General features: G+C 45.8%; 1 protein-coding gene across 1 annotated transcript; it reads right to left on the bottom strand.

Annotated features, from left to right (window-relative positions):
• Positions 1–11,407: 11,407 nt before the first annotated feature.
• LOC121871731 lies at positions 11,408–12,349 on the bottom strand. The gene has a single exon (XM_042374143.1). It carries the CDS (start codon positions 12,347–12,349, stop codon positions 11,408–11,410), a length of 942 nt encoding a protein of 313 aa, XP_042230077.1.
• Positions 12,350–20,415: the final 8,066 nt, after the last annotated feature.

Raw genomic sequence — 20,415 nt, forward strand, 5'->3', positions numbered from 1 at the left:
CCCTCTCTGAGTTTTGGGGAAAACACTAAATTTTAATAAATACCTCAAACTAAAGTTAGGATAATATAATTGACATTGCTGGATTCCTCATAAGACCAGGAATATTTTGAATTTAAATGTCATATATTTTGCACAAAAGATAACATATTTACTCAGTGAAACATTATATCTAAACTTTGTATGTCTAATGCAAAATCTATGATGCTTATATTCAAAATGATCATCAAGTAAGAAATTCCAGCAATGTAAATTATATTCTGGCCGGGTAATTTGTATGAATTTTATGAGCTAAAACAAATATCTAAGGTTAGTAAAAAAAAAATATTCTTCACGACACTATCTGTCAATCAAAGTACCCCACCTTGCCTCCCCTCTTCCAACCGCGCCAGGTGGTCGGTCCGTCCCAACCCTTCCCCACCAATCATCCTTCAAGAGATGTTGGGTGAAAAAAATTTTAACATTTAGTATTAAATAATACCTCAGATTAAAGTTAGGATAATATAATTGACATTGCTGGATTCCTTGTTAAACTCAGGAATATTTTGAATATAAATGTCATATATTTTGCACAAAAGATAACATATTTACTCAGAGTAAACATTATATCTAAAATATGTATGTCTAATGCAAAATCTATGATGTTTATATTCAAAATGATCATCAAATTGTAAGAATTCAGCAATGCAAATTATATTCTGACGATAATTTGTATGAATTTTATGAGCTAAAACAAATATCTTCAGTTAATAAAAAAAATATTCTTCACACCAGTAACATATGGTCGGTCGGTCCTCCCTCCCACAACCCTCCCTACCAGATGTGGGAAAACCAGAATATTTACCTTTTTAGTAATAAATAATACCTCAAACTAAAGTTAGGATAATATAATTGACATTGCTGGATTCCTTGTAAGACCAGGAATATTTTGAATACAAATGTCATATATTTACAAAGAATAACATATTTACTCAGAGTAAACATTATATCTAAAATTTGTATCTAATGCAAAATCTATGATGTTTATATTCAAAATGATCATCATATTAAGAATTCCAGCAATGTAAATTATATTCTGGCGGTAATTTGTATGAATTTTATGAGCAAAACAGGCGCAGGCGGGATTGGCGGTCGAATATAAAAATAGCGTCTCGACTGGACACTCTTGGCGTATACGTGGAAAAAAACCCGTGTTAAGTGAAAGTTCGGCTGTGGCGAGGAGCGTATCTCATTGAAATCACGCTAAAGCGAAACGCGTTAAGTTATACTATATATATATATATATATATATATATATATATATATATATATATATATATATATATATATATATATATATATATATATATATATATATATATATATATATATACACATACATACATTGCACTGCATTTTATTCACTTTTCTGTTCTCATTTCTGGCAATTCGCCAAGCTTTTTCATACATCTACCCATACTCTGGCAAGAGTGTCTGCTTTCAGCAGCTATTAAGGCCAAACTCTCCCGCCTGCTCCCGCCTGGGCAAGCCGCGCAGTAAGGTTGCGCAGTGCATGTCTCTGTTGCGTTATCAGTGATGTCATATGACGTATCGGACTGTGATTGGCCATGCATCCTTACCTCCCTCCGCTGCTAGCTGTGATTGGTTTAAAGTAATATGACGTGTTCACCCGCGGGAGGGAGGGAGGAAAGACGACACTTGACCTAACCGCGGTAGTTTCATCCCTCCAGGCCACACCGTGTATACGTGCATCCATTGTTCTGTGAAATGGCTTCCGCCGGACCACCGCCATCAGAGAGAAACCTTTCCTTTCCTGGACCCAGCCGCCCTAAGCCAAAGAAGATACGACGTTCCCTAAGCTACGAAGTGAAATACCAGATAATTCAAGATTTGGAGAAAGGAACACGTCAAGCTGATCTCGCGTGTCAGCATGGAGCCAACGAATCTACGATTCGTACTATTAAGAAGGATGCAGCCAAGATCAAAGAGCACATGAGAATCACAAAGTCTGCAGGTGCTTCAATGATCAATTATTGCCAGAACAAGGTGCTGCTAAAGGTGGAAAATTTGCTGGTGAGTTACTTGATTCGTCAGGCGCGATGCAACATGGCGGTGGACACGCGATCCGTTCAAGAGTAGGCACATGAACTGTACGCAGCAGTGTCACGTAAGATGGGAATTGCAGAGCCCAAACCCTTCAATGCTTCCTCTGGTTGGCTGCATAGGTTTAAGAAGAGGAACAATATCACCAACATCAACATTGGTGGTGAAGAAGCGAGTGCTGACTGTGTGGCGGCTAGAGATTTTCCTCCGTTCTTACGTGAGGTTATGGAGGAAGGGCAGTACACTGATGACCAGGAGTTCAACATGAACGAATCTGGCCTATTTTGGAAAAAGCTGCCTACCAAGACCTTTGTTGTCCAGTCTGCCAGCAAGATTCGGTGTCGGAAGTTGCAGAAGGAGCGCATCACCGTCCTCTTTACCACCAATACCTCCGGTACCTATAAACCAAGTTATCGGTGATTCACACAGCCCGCAAGCCGCACGCCTACAAGAACGTGGACATGAGCAAGATTAATGTCCACTAGCTGACCGCACGCAAGGCGTGGATGTTCTCTGCTCTGTCTCTCTCCTGGTTTGATGACTGTTTCATTCCCGACGTGAAGAAATTCTGCGACCAACAAAATGTTTCATTCAAGATTTTTTTTCTCCTTGACAACTCACCAGGACACTCGCCCCTACTTATGGATCGTCACCCCAACGTAAAAGTGGTCTTCCTTCCTTCCAACACTACGTCATTAATCCAGCCCATGGACCAGGAGTTGATCTGCAATGTGAAAGCTGCATACGCGGCAAAGAAATTCAAACGCCTGAACGACTGTACCAACACCAAGGATGAGTTGCGTAAGCTGGGTGACACCGATAGCGAGAGCAAAAGCGACGAGGACAAGGAACAAGAGGTGGTGACTCAAGAAGTTCTCGTCAAACAGTTTTGGAAAAAATTTAATGTCAAACAAGCTGTAGACTTCTTGGTGGAGGCATGGGATCAGCTGTCAATAGCTACGATTCGTCACGCATGAAGGCATGTGTTGCATGGCATACCAGGTGAGAGGCGGAGTCAACCTGTGACTGGTGAGGTTCAGTCTGTGACAGTGGCATTGGACCTTGCAAGAGAAGCTGCGCACAGTATTACAGCTGAAGGCTTCTCCGAGACCACCAACGAAGACATCCTGGAGGTGATCAGAGATCCTGAAATGACTGCCGATGAGATGTTGGAAGATGATCACGTCAGTGAAGAGGAAGGTGGTGCGTCAATCCCAGAAGAACACAAATTAACGCATAGTAATATTAAGGGTGCCATCGAGTGTGCAGAGAAATTAAAGCTCTTCCTTTCCAACGACCCTGACGATGACCGCTATGAAGTCTTCCATACCTGACTGGTGCAGGCTATGGAGCCGTACATCAAGGTGTATCAAGACAACATCAACACTAGCCGTCAAAAAAGCATAACCGAGTTCTTCGCCCGCAACCCACCACAGCCAGCCAGAGCCAGTGATAGTGACAGTGAAAGTGACTTTGAGGGATTTGTCAGGGAGACCCTGACAACTATGACTGATAGTGATGGTGATTCACCTAGTAATGGTGATTTACCTGAGGGCCAGTAATCTGCTCTCTGCCTCAGAACCAGCCTCCATCCCCGTATGCCGACCCATCTCTTCTACTAACGTAAGTGTTACACCCAACCTTTTTTTTTCCTAACCTAACCTTTATTTTTCCTAACTTAACCTTTAGTTTTCCTAACCTAACCTCTTCTATATTAATTGTGTGTGCATACCATCATAAAGTTAAGATAATATTTTTACTACAACATAGTTGCGTGTCGTCAAAAAGTGGAGTTTGGGGGTCGGGCCAGTCTATTGGAATTAATCCTATATGTTCTTTTGTTCACTTTACGCAGATTTCACTTTCCGCTGTACCCTATGGGTTCAATTGACCGCGTAAATCGGGGGTACAACTGTATATATAATTGTGAGAGGTTTGAGTCATAGACCACGTTCTTTGTAGACTTTATTCTAACAGCGTCAGCTGGTGACTGGCAACCAGGCGCTGCCAAAGACAAGCCCCCATCTCAACATGGGAAAACATATCGTACGATGGTACAATCTTACATCTCCCCCCCAAGTTAAAAGGAAATGACAATGCACATTTGAACTAACAAAAGGAAAACAATGCATGGATAAAAACAACAATAATGCAGGAAAAACCAGTCAAACAAAGGAAAAAACAAAAACAAAAACCTCTAAACTGATTTTACATCACATACACTACACCACGTAGTCCGTCAACCAGCCCGGAGGCTTACGGCCTCTCCTGGGCCTGGCCGCGCTTGACTGGGGAGGGGCCGTGGGTGCGAAGGAGGGCGCGGGTACGGAGGGCACAGCAGAAGGGGGGCCAGGAGGCACAGCTTGGTGCACCACCGGAGTAGTAGGCACAGGTGTGGAGCCGTTTCGCAGGTGGCGTCTGTTGCGGATGACACCCTGCCACTGCCACTCAACCTGACGGCATACTGCCTGTGAGGGCGGGCTTCCACCACTATGCCTGTCCTGTCCCAGAGCTTGGTAGCTGCATCCTGCACACGCACCTGCGTGCCCACGACTAGGGGAGCCAGCTGGCGGGATACCTCCCTCCACGACAGGACCCCATCCTGGGTTTCGGCCAAGCATACCTCCCTCATACGAAGTGCCCGCCGCCAATGCTGGTCCACCTTATAGTGTTGTCTGGCCACGGGAACTCCGTCACGGAGCTGGCGGCCGGTGGCAAGTTGGGCGGGCGACTTGTTCACCCCCCGCAGAGGCGTGTTCAGGTACTGGAGGAGGGCCTGGGATGTCCTATCGCAGTCCAGGCTACCCCCGGGCCCAATGTTATCCCTGAGGAGCCTCTTGGCAGCCTTGACCCCAGCCTCTGCCCTGCCATTGGACTGGGGGAAGTGGGCCGACGAGAGGCGCACCTCGACCCCCCATGACTTGAGGAAATCTGTCATCTCAAGGCTGGCAAGGTTGGTACCTCCTTCCGTGGAGATCTGCTCAGGTACCCCTCACCTCGTGAAGTAGGCCCGCAGACTGGCGATGATTTTTCCAGAGGTGGCCTCGTTGGGGAAGTGGGCGATCTCCAGCCAACCTGTCAGTCGGGCAGCATATGCTAGGTACGTGTGGCCCTGCAGGTGGAACAAATCGGCCACCACTTGTTGAAAGGGATAGTCTGGCGCTGGGGTCAGAACCAACGACTCCGGAGGCTGGGAAGGGGCGTGGGTCTCGCAAGCAGCACACCGGGACCGATGATACTGCAGGTCACCCTCCATGCCAGGCCAATAGACAGACTGCCGGGCCCGCCTGAGCATTGAGTCGAGGCCCTGGTGCCCCACATGCAGGTTAACGGCGACCCGGTGGCGGAGGGAGTCGGGGATGACAAGGCGCACGCAGCCCTGGTCAAAGGTGTAGGTGACCAAACCCCTGACCACAGCCAACCTGTCCTTCACCGAGAAGTATGGGCGCAGACAGGCCACCTCCTGCGACTTGTGGGGGTGCCAGTCGCCCGCCAGCACCCTCGACACTAGAATCTGGTACACTGGGTCGTCCGCAGCCGCTTTGCACACTGTGTCTTCGTCCATAGTGATGCACCCATCCTGATCCAGTGCTGCGATTGTGATTGCACACACTGCAGCGCACAGGTCCTCCTCTTGGTCCATGTCCTCCGCATCAGGCGCCGCCCTGAGGGAGGGGAAGCGGGATAGGGTGTCAGCTGCACAGTTCCGCTTCCCTGGCAAGTATTTGACCGTGAATCGGTACTGCAGGGTCTTCTCCTTGAGCCTGAACAAGCGCGGATTCGCCACATCCGTGAGGGCTCTGTCGCCTAGCAAGCCAACTAAGGGGCGGTGGTCCATCACCAGAATGAGGTTCGGGCAGCCAAGGAGGAACAGCCTGGCCTTGCGCAGGCACCACACCACAGCCAGGGCCTCCCCTTCTACTGCAGCATATCCGGCCTCGGCCGTGCTCAGATGTCGGCTACCACACAGAGCCAACCGCCACCCTCCTCTGCAGCAGAAGGGCGTCTCTGGAGAGGCACAGGCACAGTATTGTTGCAGGACGACGAAGCCGATGCCCTCCCTGCTCCAATCAGTGACAGCTGCCGAAGGCCTGGATTTGTCGTAGTACACCAAGCCGTCTCTGGCCAACTGACAGATGGTGTCCTGGGCCTGGCAAAACTTGAGCCGCAGCTGGTCGTCCCAATACACCTGCTTGCCCACTGGCTTCTTGAGGAGCTCACAGAAGGGCTCCATCACCTTCTTTGCTGTTGAAAAACTTGTTCCATTTCACAGCTTGGTTTGAAGATTGAAGAACCATTCCACTGATGGCGTCCAGGGCTTCTTTGGGCGAGAGCTGCTCCCACTGACCGCTGGGATATCTCGAGTCAATCACCCTTTGGAGTGCAGGGACGCAGTTCAGGCGAATGTGGAGTGTGGCCACCAGTTGTGACCACCCGTTCAACAGCACCCATGACTCCATGGACCGCCTCCATGTCCTAAACGCAGCTGCTGGCATTTCTGCCTCACACTTCTCTGGTGCGACAGCTGCTGAGGGCTTCATGACCGGCATAGAAGCATGACCACCGCCAGCAACTAGAGACGCCATCTGAGCCATCAATGCACTCATGGCCTGCTGCTGGGCGCGCGTGGTGTTCCCCGCCGGTGTAGAGAAGCCCTGGCGTCCCCTTGAGGGCGTCAAGAATCGTGGACGTGTAGGGGCCATGTCAGCGTTCTTGTCAGGGCTGTAATGGCGTGTCAGGCCCCGACATATCCTACTCACTGCGCCATGTGAGAGGTTTGAGTCATAGAGCACGTTCTTTGTAGACTTTATTCTAACAGCGTCAGCTGGTGACTGGCAACCGGGCGCTGCCAAAGACAAGCCCCCATCTCAACATGGGAAAACATATCGTACGATGGTACAATCTTACAATAATATATATATATATATATATAATATATATATATATATATATATATATATATATATATAATATATATATATATATATATATATATATATATATATATATGTAATGCATGTATGTATGTATAATGTATGTATGTATGTATGTGTGTGTATGTGTGTATGTGTGTATGTATGTATGTGTATGTGTGTGTGTGTGTATGTATGTGTGTATGTATGTATGTATGTATGTATACATATGTATATATATATATATATATATATATATATATATATATATATATATATATATATATAACCGGTCGGAATTTACTGGACTTTAATTTCTCACTTGACTTGGGGTTTATTAAAGATTGTTAGATGGTAATGGCAGTGGAAGCGCCCCTTTGAGAAAAATCCCGAACCAGCAGAAGAACACTTAAATTTTCTAACAAAATGAATTGTCCGTGACCCGTGGAAGGATAGCGTCTGTGACTGGGATGAATGAGACACACCGTAAAATTTAGACACTTATATTCCCTCCAACACTACGAACACAATCAAATAATGGTACACCAATATGCCCACCTCTTAACTTGAACTTAAAACACTACTCTGGGGAATAAAAGTTATACATGATATAGAAATTATTAGAAACTCAGACAACAATAAATTTGAAGTATTAAGAAATGTTGCTTGCACACATGAAACAGGCCTTAAGGGCTTTCACAGAATAATATCCACCACTGCGGAAGTGGTATAAAAATAAGAAATTATTAATTCCACCATGAATAGGCCTAAAGGGCACTCATTATAATTATGTTACACCAACAGATGCAGGCCTTAAGGGTTTTCAACAAAATAATATCAGTCACTGAGGAAATGGTATTAAAAAATAAGAAATTAAATACTCTACAATGAATAGGCCTTAAGGGCTTTCAACAAAATAATATCAGTCACTAAGGAAATGGTATTAAAAATAAGAAATTATTAACTCTACAATGAATAGGCCTTAAGGGCACTCAATATAATTATGTTACACCAACAGATGCACACCTCCTAACCTAACTTAAACACTACTCTGGGGAACAAAGGTTATATCTGAGATTGAAACTATAAAGAAATTTTAAATGCACACAGCATACATTAGTAACTGAAAAAATAGTATTAACTACACACAAAAATATTGTCACTATTATAAAGACGTTACTTAGTCCAATACCCGTGAACCATGCTCCCCAACCTAACACACACACAGATTCCACCTGCACTCCGTAGTCGTTTAAGGCACAACCAACAGGCACCCGTAGTTGAAGGCCCAAATCAGCCTTTCTCCACCTTGGAAAGTGTACCTCTAAACTCCACTGACTCTTGGCCCCAGTGTGCGACCCTGTATCACTCAGCTAGCTTCACTTTAACCCCCCCCGGTACATCCATAAAGCGGAAGGGAGTGAGCCAATCAGACCTTGTACAGTTGAGAGAAGCTTTAGCTTCCCGTTAGCAAGAGGGTTTCACTAAGCTGCTTGAAACATGTGGTATTGTGAGCCGAGGTAGAGGAGAGCTGATGACCCCAACGATCGTCCCGTCATCAGCTGGGCACCCAGACGGCTAGATTCCCTCAAGAGATCCTTTGATACCCCGCTAAACAGTGACAGGCCTACACTGATCGGTCCAATGGCGACAATCGCCACCCTCAATCATCAACGGCAGTCTCAAACGGCAGTCAATCTCTCGCAGTCAAGTGGGTTCTGGCGGAAACCCTGAAATGAACTCACTGTTAGCTCTAGTTACTTTATCACTGCCCTATCTAAACCCTGTCTGAGATTGAATGAGACTTACTTGTTATACTGCAATAGCGCAGCACAGGTGACTAGACCACGTGACTATTTCTGTGGACGGACGCGCAGGGATGTCCTGTAGGTCCAATCGCTTTCACGTGACTGAGGACCAGCCAGCGTCGCGTCTCTCCAAGGCGCTAGCTTAGGCCTACGTGACATATTTTCCGCCTAACTAATAACTCCTTGGGACACCCGTAACATTATTCAGACTGATAAACGATCTATAATAATTCCAAATTCAATAATAGTCCCTTAACTTCATGAATCGCATCATTATTAATTCGGCAAATTATATTTAATATCATATAGGCCTAGTTCCACAACCTCTCACTATGTGCGGGGAGCGCTCTCTTCCCTCAGACGACCTTGAAAGCTCAGTATCGCCAATGGCGCGGCATTTGAAATTACTCTGAAATTTCTGAATATTACACACTATATATATGTATATATATATATATATATATATATATATATATATATATATATATATATATATATATATATATATATATATATATATATATATATATATATATATATATATATATATATATATATATATTTATATATATATAATATTATATATTATATATTTATATTATATATTATTTATTTATTTATGTATTTAATTTTTTTGTAACCGCCGTCCGGGCGGTTAAAGGTTGAATCAGACTTCTGATGTTGTACACGAACCTTATAATTCGGTCAAACCTGTTGAATACAATTCATTTAGTATTTCAAATAAGTCATACATAGGCACTCCTACATAAATGTTTAATCCAATATATATTTACATAACAATCATGGCTATGTAATTAGTCTAATCTTAACACTTACAATGAGTACTCAATTTGCCATATTTCTATATTGTCACACTGATAAATGATGCAATGGACACAGTCTACCTGTGTACACAATAAGTACTAGTCAAACTTACGTGTTGAAAGTCTAGAGAGAAGCCAGGTTAGGTGTTGCCTCTAAGATATGGGTAGCTATACTGAAATGCCCGCCCGATAGCCTGGCCCCCTGGCTGGTCAGCTATGGCTGAGTCAGGTGATTATAATTATACATAAACAAACTCCCTTCACACACTCCAACCTCCTTCTGGGCCTCTCATCTCCACCATCTTCGTACTCTACATACTGTATACGGGCAGGCACACCCAATAAACATGACATGACTTAGTGTTTGTTTATGTGTCATCCTACTCATTGCTGCTTGCGGTAACACCCACTCCATTGAGCGTTCACGCTCAAAACCAAGTCAGGCCTTTGATACTTAATGCTTTGTCACGTTCTTGTGACCATGCTGCCCTCAGGCTGGTGGTATTCAACTTTAATTTTGTCACGTTTATGTGACTATGCTGCCCTCAGGCTGTTGGTATTCAACTTTAATTTTTTTTTCACGTTCTTGTGACCATGCTGCCCTCAGGCTATCAATACTTATCAGCTCCTTAGGACATCTCGGTCCTTTGACGTTTGGACATCACTGTCTTCATGTGTGGATACCTAATTCATTCTCCTGCCCGACTCCGTCAGCCCTTTCCATTGCTCCCTCCAACAAGCATAATTTTGTCACAGGTCACAGCATTGTGGACGTCGTCGTCTTAACCACTGCCTGTCGTACAAGTCCATCCTCGCCAGCCTTGACTTCCATCACTCGACCAAGGTGACATTTGTTGCGTGGACTATTTGCTTCTGCTATAATGATTAGGTCACCAGGGCGAAAGTTGCACCGTGGTCTGAAATGCACTTGTCGAGTTCTGAGTTGAGGGAGGTACTCCGTCAGCCAGCGCTTCCAAAATTGATCTGCAAGTTTGAGCTCTTTGGCTGCCCGTACCATGTTTGTCCCATTATCCGACCTAATACGCTCTGGTGTACCTCTGTGTCGTGAGAACCTTGTTATTGCGTTGAGGAAGGCATCTGCGTCTAATGAGGCCAAGACTTCTAGATGAACAGCCCTAATAGTTAGACATGTAAACAGACATCCCCAGTGCTTGACCTGTTCCTCCCTACCTTGACAATGAATGGGCCAAAACAGTCTGTTCCAGTGTAAGCAAATGGAGCCTTTCCAGGAGTGACACGATCTATTGGTAAGTCAGCTTGCCTTTGATGCTGACTTCTCCAGTTGTTCCGTCGGCACACTACACAGTGTCGTATGACTCTATCAAGCAAGCATCTGCCCTGGGAAATCCAATACCTTTGCCTCACACACGCCATCGTGTGTTCTCGTCCGGCATGTCCAGCTCTCTCTTCGTGCATCTCCCGCACTATGATTTCGGTGATGTGGTGGTCTCTAGGCAGCAAGATTGGCTCCTCACCACTTCGCCCAAGAAGGGTTCCTTTAATTCTTCCCTTTGATCTGAGCAACGTTCGCTCGTCCAAGTAAGGTTCCAGTTTATATAGCTTATTGTCCTTTGGCAGCTCACCCTCTATGACAGTTTGGATTTCTTTCTCATAAGCCTCTTTCTGCACCATTCTTATAATTGTCTGCTCAGCCGACTGTAGTTCCTCAGTGCTTAGCCTCTTCAGTTTGAGGCGCAGGTCTGCGGTCCTTGTGCTGGATCCAAGCCACCAAATGAACCTTTTAATCCATGCCACCCCTTTCACCAAGCGGTACCATGATGAGTACCTGAGCCACAGTTTGGCGAGGGACCACTTTGACTGCTCGCTCACTGCCAGAGCAACTACAGTCGTTCAGAACTGCTGGCAGTTCCTTTCCCTTTGGCCACCATTCTTCAACACTGAATAGAAAGTCAGGACCTCGCATCCACCGAGATCCTGCAACCAGGTCCAGGACAGGTAATCCCCTAGTTGCATCATCTGCTGGGTTCAGCGATGTGCCGACATGTCTCCACTGGTCAGTTCTTGACAGCTCTTGTATGACTGCTATCCTGTTGGCTACAAACGTTTGAAATTGTCTGCTTGAATTGGTGATATACTGCAAGACTAGCATGCTATCCGTCCAAAAATAAGATTCATGTATGGTCATGGTCATTTCTCGGCGAATCGTTCGATCAGCATTCACTGCCAGGACAGCTGCACAAAGTTCCAGCCTCGGTATTGTCAGTTGCTTGAGTGGGGCCAGCTTGGCCCGTTCGTACACGAAAGAGCACTGGATACTTCCGCCAGAGTCTACCATTCTCAGATAGGTCACCGCACTGTAAGCAGCCTGCGATGCATCGCAGAATGTGTGCAACTGTGCTGAGATGATTTCTTTAGCACATGCTGTTTTCAGGCATCTGGGCTCACTTAATTTCTCTAGGTGGGCCAGTTCTCCTAGCCAGGTGCTCCAGGTCGTGTGATTAACAGCCGACAAAGGTTCGTCCCACCCTAATCGATGCCTGCATTCACACTGAAATAATATTTTAGCCCTGACGATGAATGGGGCCACGAACCCCAGTGGGTCATAAATAGAAGTGACCAGACTTAGTACTCCTCTCCTGGTCGCTGGCCTTGAGTTTGGTTGCACCTTGATGGCGAGATGATCACCTTCCAGGAGCCACCTAACCCCCAGGGCTCGCTCCATTGGCAATTTGTCTTGCCTCAGATCAATTTCCTTAAGTGCATTTTGCCTCTCCTCTGGTGGAATGGTAGCCAACACTCCTTTGTGATTACTGGCCCACTTAGTTAACCGAAATCCCCACATGCCAACAGTCTTCGAAGCTGACACGCTAACATTGATGCTTCATTTGATGAGTCCAGCGACATGAGCAGGTCGTCAACATAGAAGTTGACTTCTGCTTGCGCCACCATATCGGGAAACTCGGATCTGTGGTCTTGAAATGTGCGCCGGAGAGCGTAAGTTGCACATGAAGGGCTCCACACCCCACCAAAGATGTGCACCTTCATCCTTTAAGTTACTGGCTCTCTACTCAGGTCCCCATTCTCCCACCAGAGGAATCTTAACGCATCTCGATGTTCTGGCGCTACATGGATTTGATGGTACATAGCCTCCACATCTGCCATGATGGCTGTAGTTCCTTGGCGAAACCTAAACAGGACTCCAAGTAATTTGTTGTTGAAGTCTGGACCTTGTAATACCTGGTTGTTCAGCGATGTCCTTTTGTGTTTGGCTGCACAGTCAAAAACTATGCGTACTTTGTTTGGCTTATTTGGGTTCAACACCGGGTGATGAGGTAGATACCAGACCAGTCCAGTATCTGACTCCAACTGGCACTTAGGCACTGATTCAGCATATCCTTCAGCAAGCAGTTTATTTATTTCCTCTACGTATCCTTGTCGCAGCCGTGCGTCCTTGGATAGTCTCCTTCGAAGCCCATCTAGTCGACGCTCCTCCATGGCCTTGTTGTTTGGGAGTTCCGTGTTCTCATTACGGAACGGTATGGGAAATTGGTAATGACCATTAGTTTTGATGCCTGTCTCTGACCATAGCCTCAACACTCTTTTGTCCTCAAGTGAATGAGCTGCTGACTGCAAGGCTCCTGTGTCCCCACTTTCCAGCTCCCAAAAAAGCTTAACGTGTCTTTCCAGACGGGTTTCAGGACTCACGACAGTTTCGGTCATCAGGCATCCTGACATGCAAACTCCTTGTGCGTCTTGGTGCCCCACCGGTCCATTTACTGTCCAACCCAGTCGAGTTTTTATGGCGAAATGACATTCCATCCCTTCCTGCTCTGACCTCCAAGGGTACCAGGACCTGTGGCACATCTTGTCCTATCAGAATTTCTATGCTGTTGCTCTGCAATTCTGGTAATTCCACACCTCGCAGATGGGTCCACCTTGAGATATCACTTGTGTTCGCTACGGAGTTGTGCAGCATTGTGGGGAAATTTTGTATAATGAGTACTTTCGGCATAAGTATGGTTCTGCCTCGTTTCATGCCTGCGCCAACCACTTCTAGATCTACCTCCGCTGACTCGAGTATCACCTCTTGGGCAAGTGTACCCATGGTTACCAGGGTAGGTGTCCATTTCACCCTTAGTTTCTGTGCCAGATCTTTGGTGCAATACGACCTGTCGCTGCCCGAGTCCAAGAGAGCTAAAGTTCTGATGTGATTTCGTTGGTGTGAGTCCTTTCCCCGAATCTTCACACTCACTATGGGCAGTACAATCTTGGCATTTTTCGTCGATAGTCAGATGCCGCTTTCGCAGCTGTATGGGTTTTCATGGCCGTTCTTTGTCCCTGTAGCATAGACATGGCCTATTTTTACAGCCATGTACGAACTGTCGTTGGCTTTCTGGGCCATGCCACCATCAGAGGTGCCTGCCATTGACTCCTGTTTCACGAGACCTTGAAAATTTCGCTTTACGCCACCCTTGCTTGTGTTTGACACACTTGCAGTAAGTGCCTCCCTTTGTTCTTGATGCAACATTCTAGAATGCTTCTCTTTGCACCCATCAGTGCCACACTTGAAGCGTGACCAACACTCAGCAACAAGGTGGCCCACTCTCAGACACAAGAAACAGCAACGTAATCTTTTTACCCTCTCTAACCTCTCCCTCACTGACATGCTCCGGAATTTGTCGCATCCTGCTAATCCATGTGCTCTGGAACACACTGGGCATGAGCCTTTTCCGCTTGTTTCTCCTCCATTGCTTTTCGCTTCACTGATAGTCACTAGGCCCACGGCACGTTTGCTTGATGATGATCCTTCTGGTCTTTTCTTACTTCCTTCTTGACTGTCCTCGCTTGATAGCAGAGCCATGTCATCCATCGTCACCGCTTTCTCCTCCAAATATAGCGCTAACCATTTCACCAGCCCCGTTCTGTGTCCTGTCGACTTCTGATAATTCCGTACATCATCCACACAGCGTTCCCTCAATTTGGGGGGAAGCTTAATCACCAGCGTTCTGAAGGTCTGCCTTGATTCAAGTTCAGACATCAAGTTCAGATTCTCCAGATGGCTTACTGCACCCCATAGCTGAGATGCCAGTTTTCGCAGCCCTTCGTCGTCGAACGCCCCCACTGAGCGAGCGTCTATGAGCCTTTTCACCAGCTGGTCCGCATATGCATACTAATCTCCAAACCTTGCCTCCAGGATCTTGATTGCCTTGTTGTAGGCTCGGTCTGGCTCTAGATAGTCGCATCCCATGATTGCTTGATGTAACTCTTCTTCACAAGCATCCATGAGCAGTTGGTACTTGTACTTCTCTGGCACGGCCGCATTTGTCATGTATCGATGGAAGGCATGCATAAAGGTCCAAAACTCCGCTCGACCTTGTCCTTTAAACTTGGGGAGGGTGGCTTGCTGCATGCGCATAGTAGCCACTAACTCTCTTATTTTTTCACCCTTCCCTGATTCTTCCTGTGGATGCATAATTGTGACTTGAGGCGCTTTGTTTGCAAGCATTGGCGGTAAAGACGATGCCATTTTCTCGACACTGACCAATGTCTGTCGCTGAGTTTCTTCCCGTACTATTGGTTTCTCATAATTGCTGGAGTTCTCTGTCGAAGGCTGTGAGCTGTCACTTCTTCGAGTTAGTGCTGATGTCTCTTGACCCGCCACCATTCCAGTGTGCATCGTTTTCATCCACCCTGCCTTAAGCTCTCGCAGGGCTCGGTTTACTTCATCCGACGCTGCCTCAGCTCTGGCCACTGCTTGTTGATACTCCAATTCCCTACTGTGACCTTCCCATGGATCTCCTGGTATTGCAAGCTCATTTCCTGTTTCACCACTCTCTGATTGTACCTCGGTGGGCGGATCCATTGTCATTAGGTCAAAATGTTTGCTTCCATCTAGGTCCGACTCTCCTTCCATGTCATCAATATACCCAATCTCCGACATCTTGCTTATTCAGGTAATTTGAATTGCGTTCGTTTCCACCACTCTTAAATCAGGGCACGTTCGTGTGCCTTGTCTCACTAAAATTATCATGGCACGTTCGTGTGCCTTGACTTGTACTCATTTATCAGGGCACGTTCGTGTGCCTCGTCTTACACTCGCACCTGATATCATTACAAACTTTACATTGATATTTGGGTTATTTACAAAGCAATATCACTTAAGTTAACTATGACTGCTAATTGTGTTCTGCACTTACGTCAGACAACAATAATGACATGTTTTTTTCATTCTCATATGCACTACACTGGGAGTGATGAAGATCACCCAGACAAGACTAGTTTCTGGACTAACAAGGTTTAACTATTATCGATGCGAGAAGTATACGGACGTTGCACTGCACTTCTCGCCACTGGATACGCACATATACACACCCACACGCACGCACTCGTCCCTCGAGTGACGCGTGTTGGTGAGCCAAGCTACACTAAGAGTGACTGAGCTCACTCTGACAACATTATTTTCTTCAATAACAGAAAGGTTTAAATATTATCGCCGCTATAAATCTACGGGTGTTGCACTGTACTCGGTGGCACTGGGAACACACGTGCGTGCATGCACACACTCACGCGCATCCCTCCAGTGGGTTGTGTTGAGTTGACCTTGGTTACTCTGCTGCCCGCGCGTCGATTCAAGCTAACACACCGCTACACAGTAGACAATCATGTTTGACTGTAACCGCCGTCCTGGCGGTTAAAGGTTGAATAAGACTTCTGACGTTGTACACAAACATTATAATTCGGTCAAACCTGTTAAATACAATTCATTTAGTATTTCAAATAAGTCATACATAGGCACTCCTACATAAATGTTTAATCCAATATATATTTACATAATAATCATGGCTATGTAATTAGTCTAATCTTAACACTTACAATGAGTACTCAATTTTGCGAAGGACCCAGACGTTGGTACCTTTCGTCCCATTTTGTCACAAGGCACGGTAGAAGTTGATGGTGTCGAAACACCAGTCACTATTTTGAGAGACTCGGGTTGTCTCCAAACTCTCATCAACGAGGGTGTTGTTGCGGCGAGGAAGACTGACAAAACGTCGTTTTGGGCTCCCTTTGGGGTAAAGGTGCAGCTCCTTTGGTTTTTCAGGTATAGCTAAACGTAGCCGGTGTGCACGAGCTGCCTGTTTTAGTACGTGTCAAGTCTCCTTGTTGCTAGAGTATGATACTCGGTAACGATTTGCTGCAACAGCTTGAAGATGATATGCCCGGTGTTTTCTCTTTGTGTGCTGTGACTCGTTTTATGTCAATGACTAATGATCATAATGTAGCTCCTGATGTAGACGATTCACTTTCCTTAGATGGACTGTTTGCTAACCCAATTGCTTCCCAAGACATTTCTTCCGCAGTTAATGTTGTGACCGGGAGAGTTGCTTTAATAGCTGCGCAAGAGCAAGACGATTCATTACGGCTCTTGTTTGACCGGGTGTCCGATATCTGCCAATGATTCAGGCCCTACCATGAGATATTTCAGTCAAGACAGTGTTTTGTGCCGCCGCTGGCTCCCACCGACTATGTCAGAGGAAGACGCGGACTGGGCGTCTATCACTCAAATAGTTCTCCCACACACTTACAGACAACATGTTCTAGCTCTGGCCCATGACGGTCGCTTTTCTGGACATCAAGGTGTCCGAAAGACGTTCAACAGGCTGGCCAGAAAGTTCTATTGGCCAGGTATGAGGAGAGATATCACTAAATATTGTAAGTATTGTCATTTTTGTCAAATGGTAGGCAAAGCCAATCAGGCTATTCCACCTTTTCCACTTGTAAGAGTACCTCACGTACCTGAGCCCTTTACAACAGTACAGTGTGATATTGTAGGCCCTCTGCCTAAAAACTTCTAGTGGGTTTGAATATTTATTTACAGTCATTGATACCTCCACTAGGTAATTGCATGCTGTACCTCTTAGGAAAGTTACTGCTAAGGCCCTTGTTAAATGTTTGCTTGACCTATTTAGTCACTTTGGGTTGCCGTACCGTGTTCAAACGGACGGTGCTTCATATTTTGTAGGAAAAGTTTTCAAGGAAGCCCTAACAGAGTTGGGAATAGTTCATTGTTAGGTAGTAGTGAAGAGAACATAAGCGTATTAAGTTTAGTAAGAGATGTTAGAGAGAAGCTTCTAAGATGTTGGAGCCTTGCCGCAGACCACTTACAGCAGTCGCCGTCCAAGACCAAGACATGGTACGACAAGTGTGCCAGACACAGAGAGTTCCAGATAGGAAATCAAGTACTCATTCTCTTGCTGAGACATGGACAGCCGCTCCATGTGAAGTTCAGTGGGCCATATAGAGTGGTGAAGAAGGTAAGCCCCACGAATTATATTATCTCTACCCCTGACAGGCGGCGACTACAGCACTTATGTCACGTCAACACCATCAAGCTGTACCACACACGCCCAGCGCCCCCATTTGTTGCTGATGATCCAGTTCTCGTGTGTGCCGTTGACACTTTCTTGGTAGACGGTGAGAAAGACGAGGAAAAAGAAGGGGCAAGTCCGCTCGCCCTGTCATCAGTCAGGGTTTGGCAGTCCAACTCCGTGGAGTTGCAGGAGAAGCTACAGCGTCCACCGGGACACCAGAGAGCTGACGTGCTGGCCGTCATCCAACAACATCCTCTTGCCTTCCAAGACAGGCCTGGCTGTACCACTGCCATGTGAGTGGTGCTCACCAGTCACTCTAGTACCGAAGGATGGCACTCTTCGATTCTGCATCAACTTCCGCAAGGTCAACTCCGTCACCAGCAAGGACAGCATTCCCTCTACCAAGAGCCGACGACTGCATCAAAGCAATCGGGAACGCCAAGTTCCTCTCTAAGATTGATTGCCTTCGAGGGTTTTGGCAAGTACCATTGACCCGTTGTGTTAAAGACATCTCCAGTTTTGTGACATTAGGTAAGACCTTGTGGGGGTACGAGATATTGGTTCACACTCAGGATGGGATGGAGAAAGGAAACTCACAATGTGCTCACTGTATACATATTGTATTGGATGTACAATGCAGCTTGTTGCTGGGTATGTAGCATGGTAATAAGCATTGAGTAGAGAGAGCTGGGTGGTGAGGGTGCCCAGAGTGAGGGCACGCGGCTTGAGGGACGCCAAGGTCGCTGGCGGGAGCGGCAGCCGCACGGCTGGCGCGGAGGAGCTGTGAACACCACACTCCCTCTGCTGCTGCTGCCTCACTACCGGAGCTGTGAACACCACACTCCCTCTGCTGCTGCTTACTACCGGAGCTGTGAGGATCGCTGCTTGCTGCCAGCCCGGGCCAACCGCCCTACCTGCTACTTCACATCTCACAACCGTAAGGTTTATAATGCATTAGTCTGTTCTCCCCACTGGCGATGTGAGTGACCCACATCACAGCTGGAGAGCAACTATTGTGCGATATCACTGGTCAACAGCCAAAATGGTTCACATATGAGATCATGCTCACACAACTAATTTCATATTGCTGAATTCGAATCTGATATTTGTTTTGTTCTATCAGACCAGGTTTTATAAAAAAATCAATAGGTACAAATATTTAATATTCCATCACGTGTCGTGCAAAAGATGAGATTATCTCATGTGACTGTGCTTTCATGACTAATTTCATATTAATGAATATTAATTGGATGTTTCATTCTACCATCAGACCTACTTTCTTAAAGAATAAAAAAAATAGTAAATATAGTAACATTATCGCGTCATGCAAGATACAATTTTAAACCTATCACAGATAAGCTCATAAAAAATTGTACCAAAAAACATAAGTTCAAATCCTTTATAATGACAAAATATGAAGTTCTAAAAGTGCTTCTGAACTTTACTCTTTCTCTTGTACAGCTTGCTCTCTTCTCGTTGCAGTGTCCAGCAATAGTCGCCCATCATGTTAGGACTCAATTGTCCCTGATATCTGCTCTCCATTATGGCGATATCTTGATGAAATCTTTCGCCGTGTTCATCACTAACGTCTCCAAGGTTACCTGGGAAAAATTCAATATGAGAGTGGAAAAAATGCAATTTCAAGGACATCCTTGCTCCCAATGCATGATAATTCTGAAGCATGGTTGTTACGATTTCTTTGTAGTTGTCAGCACTATAGTTTCCAAGAAAATTCTTTGACACATTGACAAATGATTCCCATGCTTTTTTCTCCAGTGGGTTCAATGTTTTGGTGAATTCGCTATCATTAACTAGTATACGAATTTGTGGTCCATTCAAGACACCTGCTTTCAACTTGGCTTCGGAAACCACACCACCTAGTTTCTGAGATAAGTATAGAGTCCCAGCACCGAATTGATCCATAGCTTTGATGAAATTTTTAGCCAAACCGAGCTTTAGATGCAGTGGAGGCAAAAATATCTTTTCTGGATCTACAAGCGGATTGTGAGCACAGTTAAACCTTCCAGGCGCATCTCTTGGTCTTGTCGGCCAATCCTTTCTCACATAGTGCTGTGCATCAGCTCTGCTGTTCCACAAGCACAAAAAGCACATGTGCTTTGTGTAGCCACTCTGAAGGCCCAGTAGTAAACTGATGACTTTGAGATCGCCACATATCTTCCACTGGTGTTTCTCATACTCTATAGCGGCCAACAGAATTTTCATTGTTTCATAGCTCTCAGTCATTTTTGTTGCATGTGCTATTGGGACAGATGGAAGCCGATTGCCATTGTGTAAAAGAACAGCTTTCAGAGAGTCTTTTCCTGAGTCTATAAACAGCCTCCAATCCTCTGTCTTGTATGTTTCAGACTTGCAGAGTTGTTGCATGAGAGATACTGCGTCCTCGCAATAACAAAGGTTG

Source organism: Homarus americanus, unplaced genomic scaffold (genome assembly GCF_018991925.1).
Source record: "Homarus americanus isolate GMGI-L3 unplaced genomic scaffold, GMGI_Hamer_2.0 scaffold39675, whole genome shotgun sequence".
NCBI classification, from domain to species: Eukaryota; Metazoa; Arthropoda; class Malacostraca; order Decapoda; family Nephropidae; genus Homarus; species Homarus americanus.

What these genes read in the sequence shown, in the direction of transcription:
- LOC121871731 (XM_042374143.1), bottom strand. Translation starts at nt 12,349, where the DNA reads ATGGAGCGAGCCCTGGGGGTTAGGTGGCTCCTGGAAGGTGATCATCTC.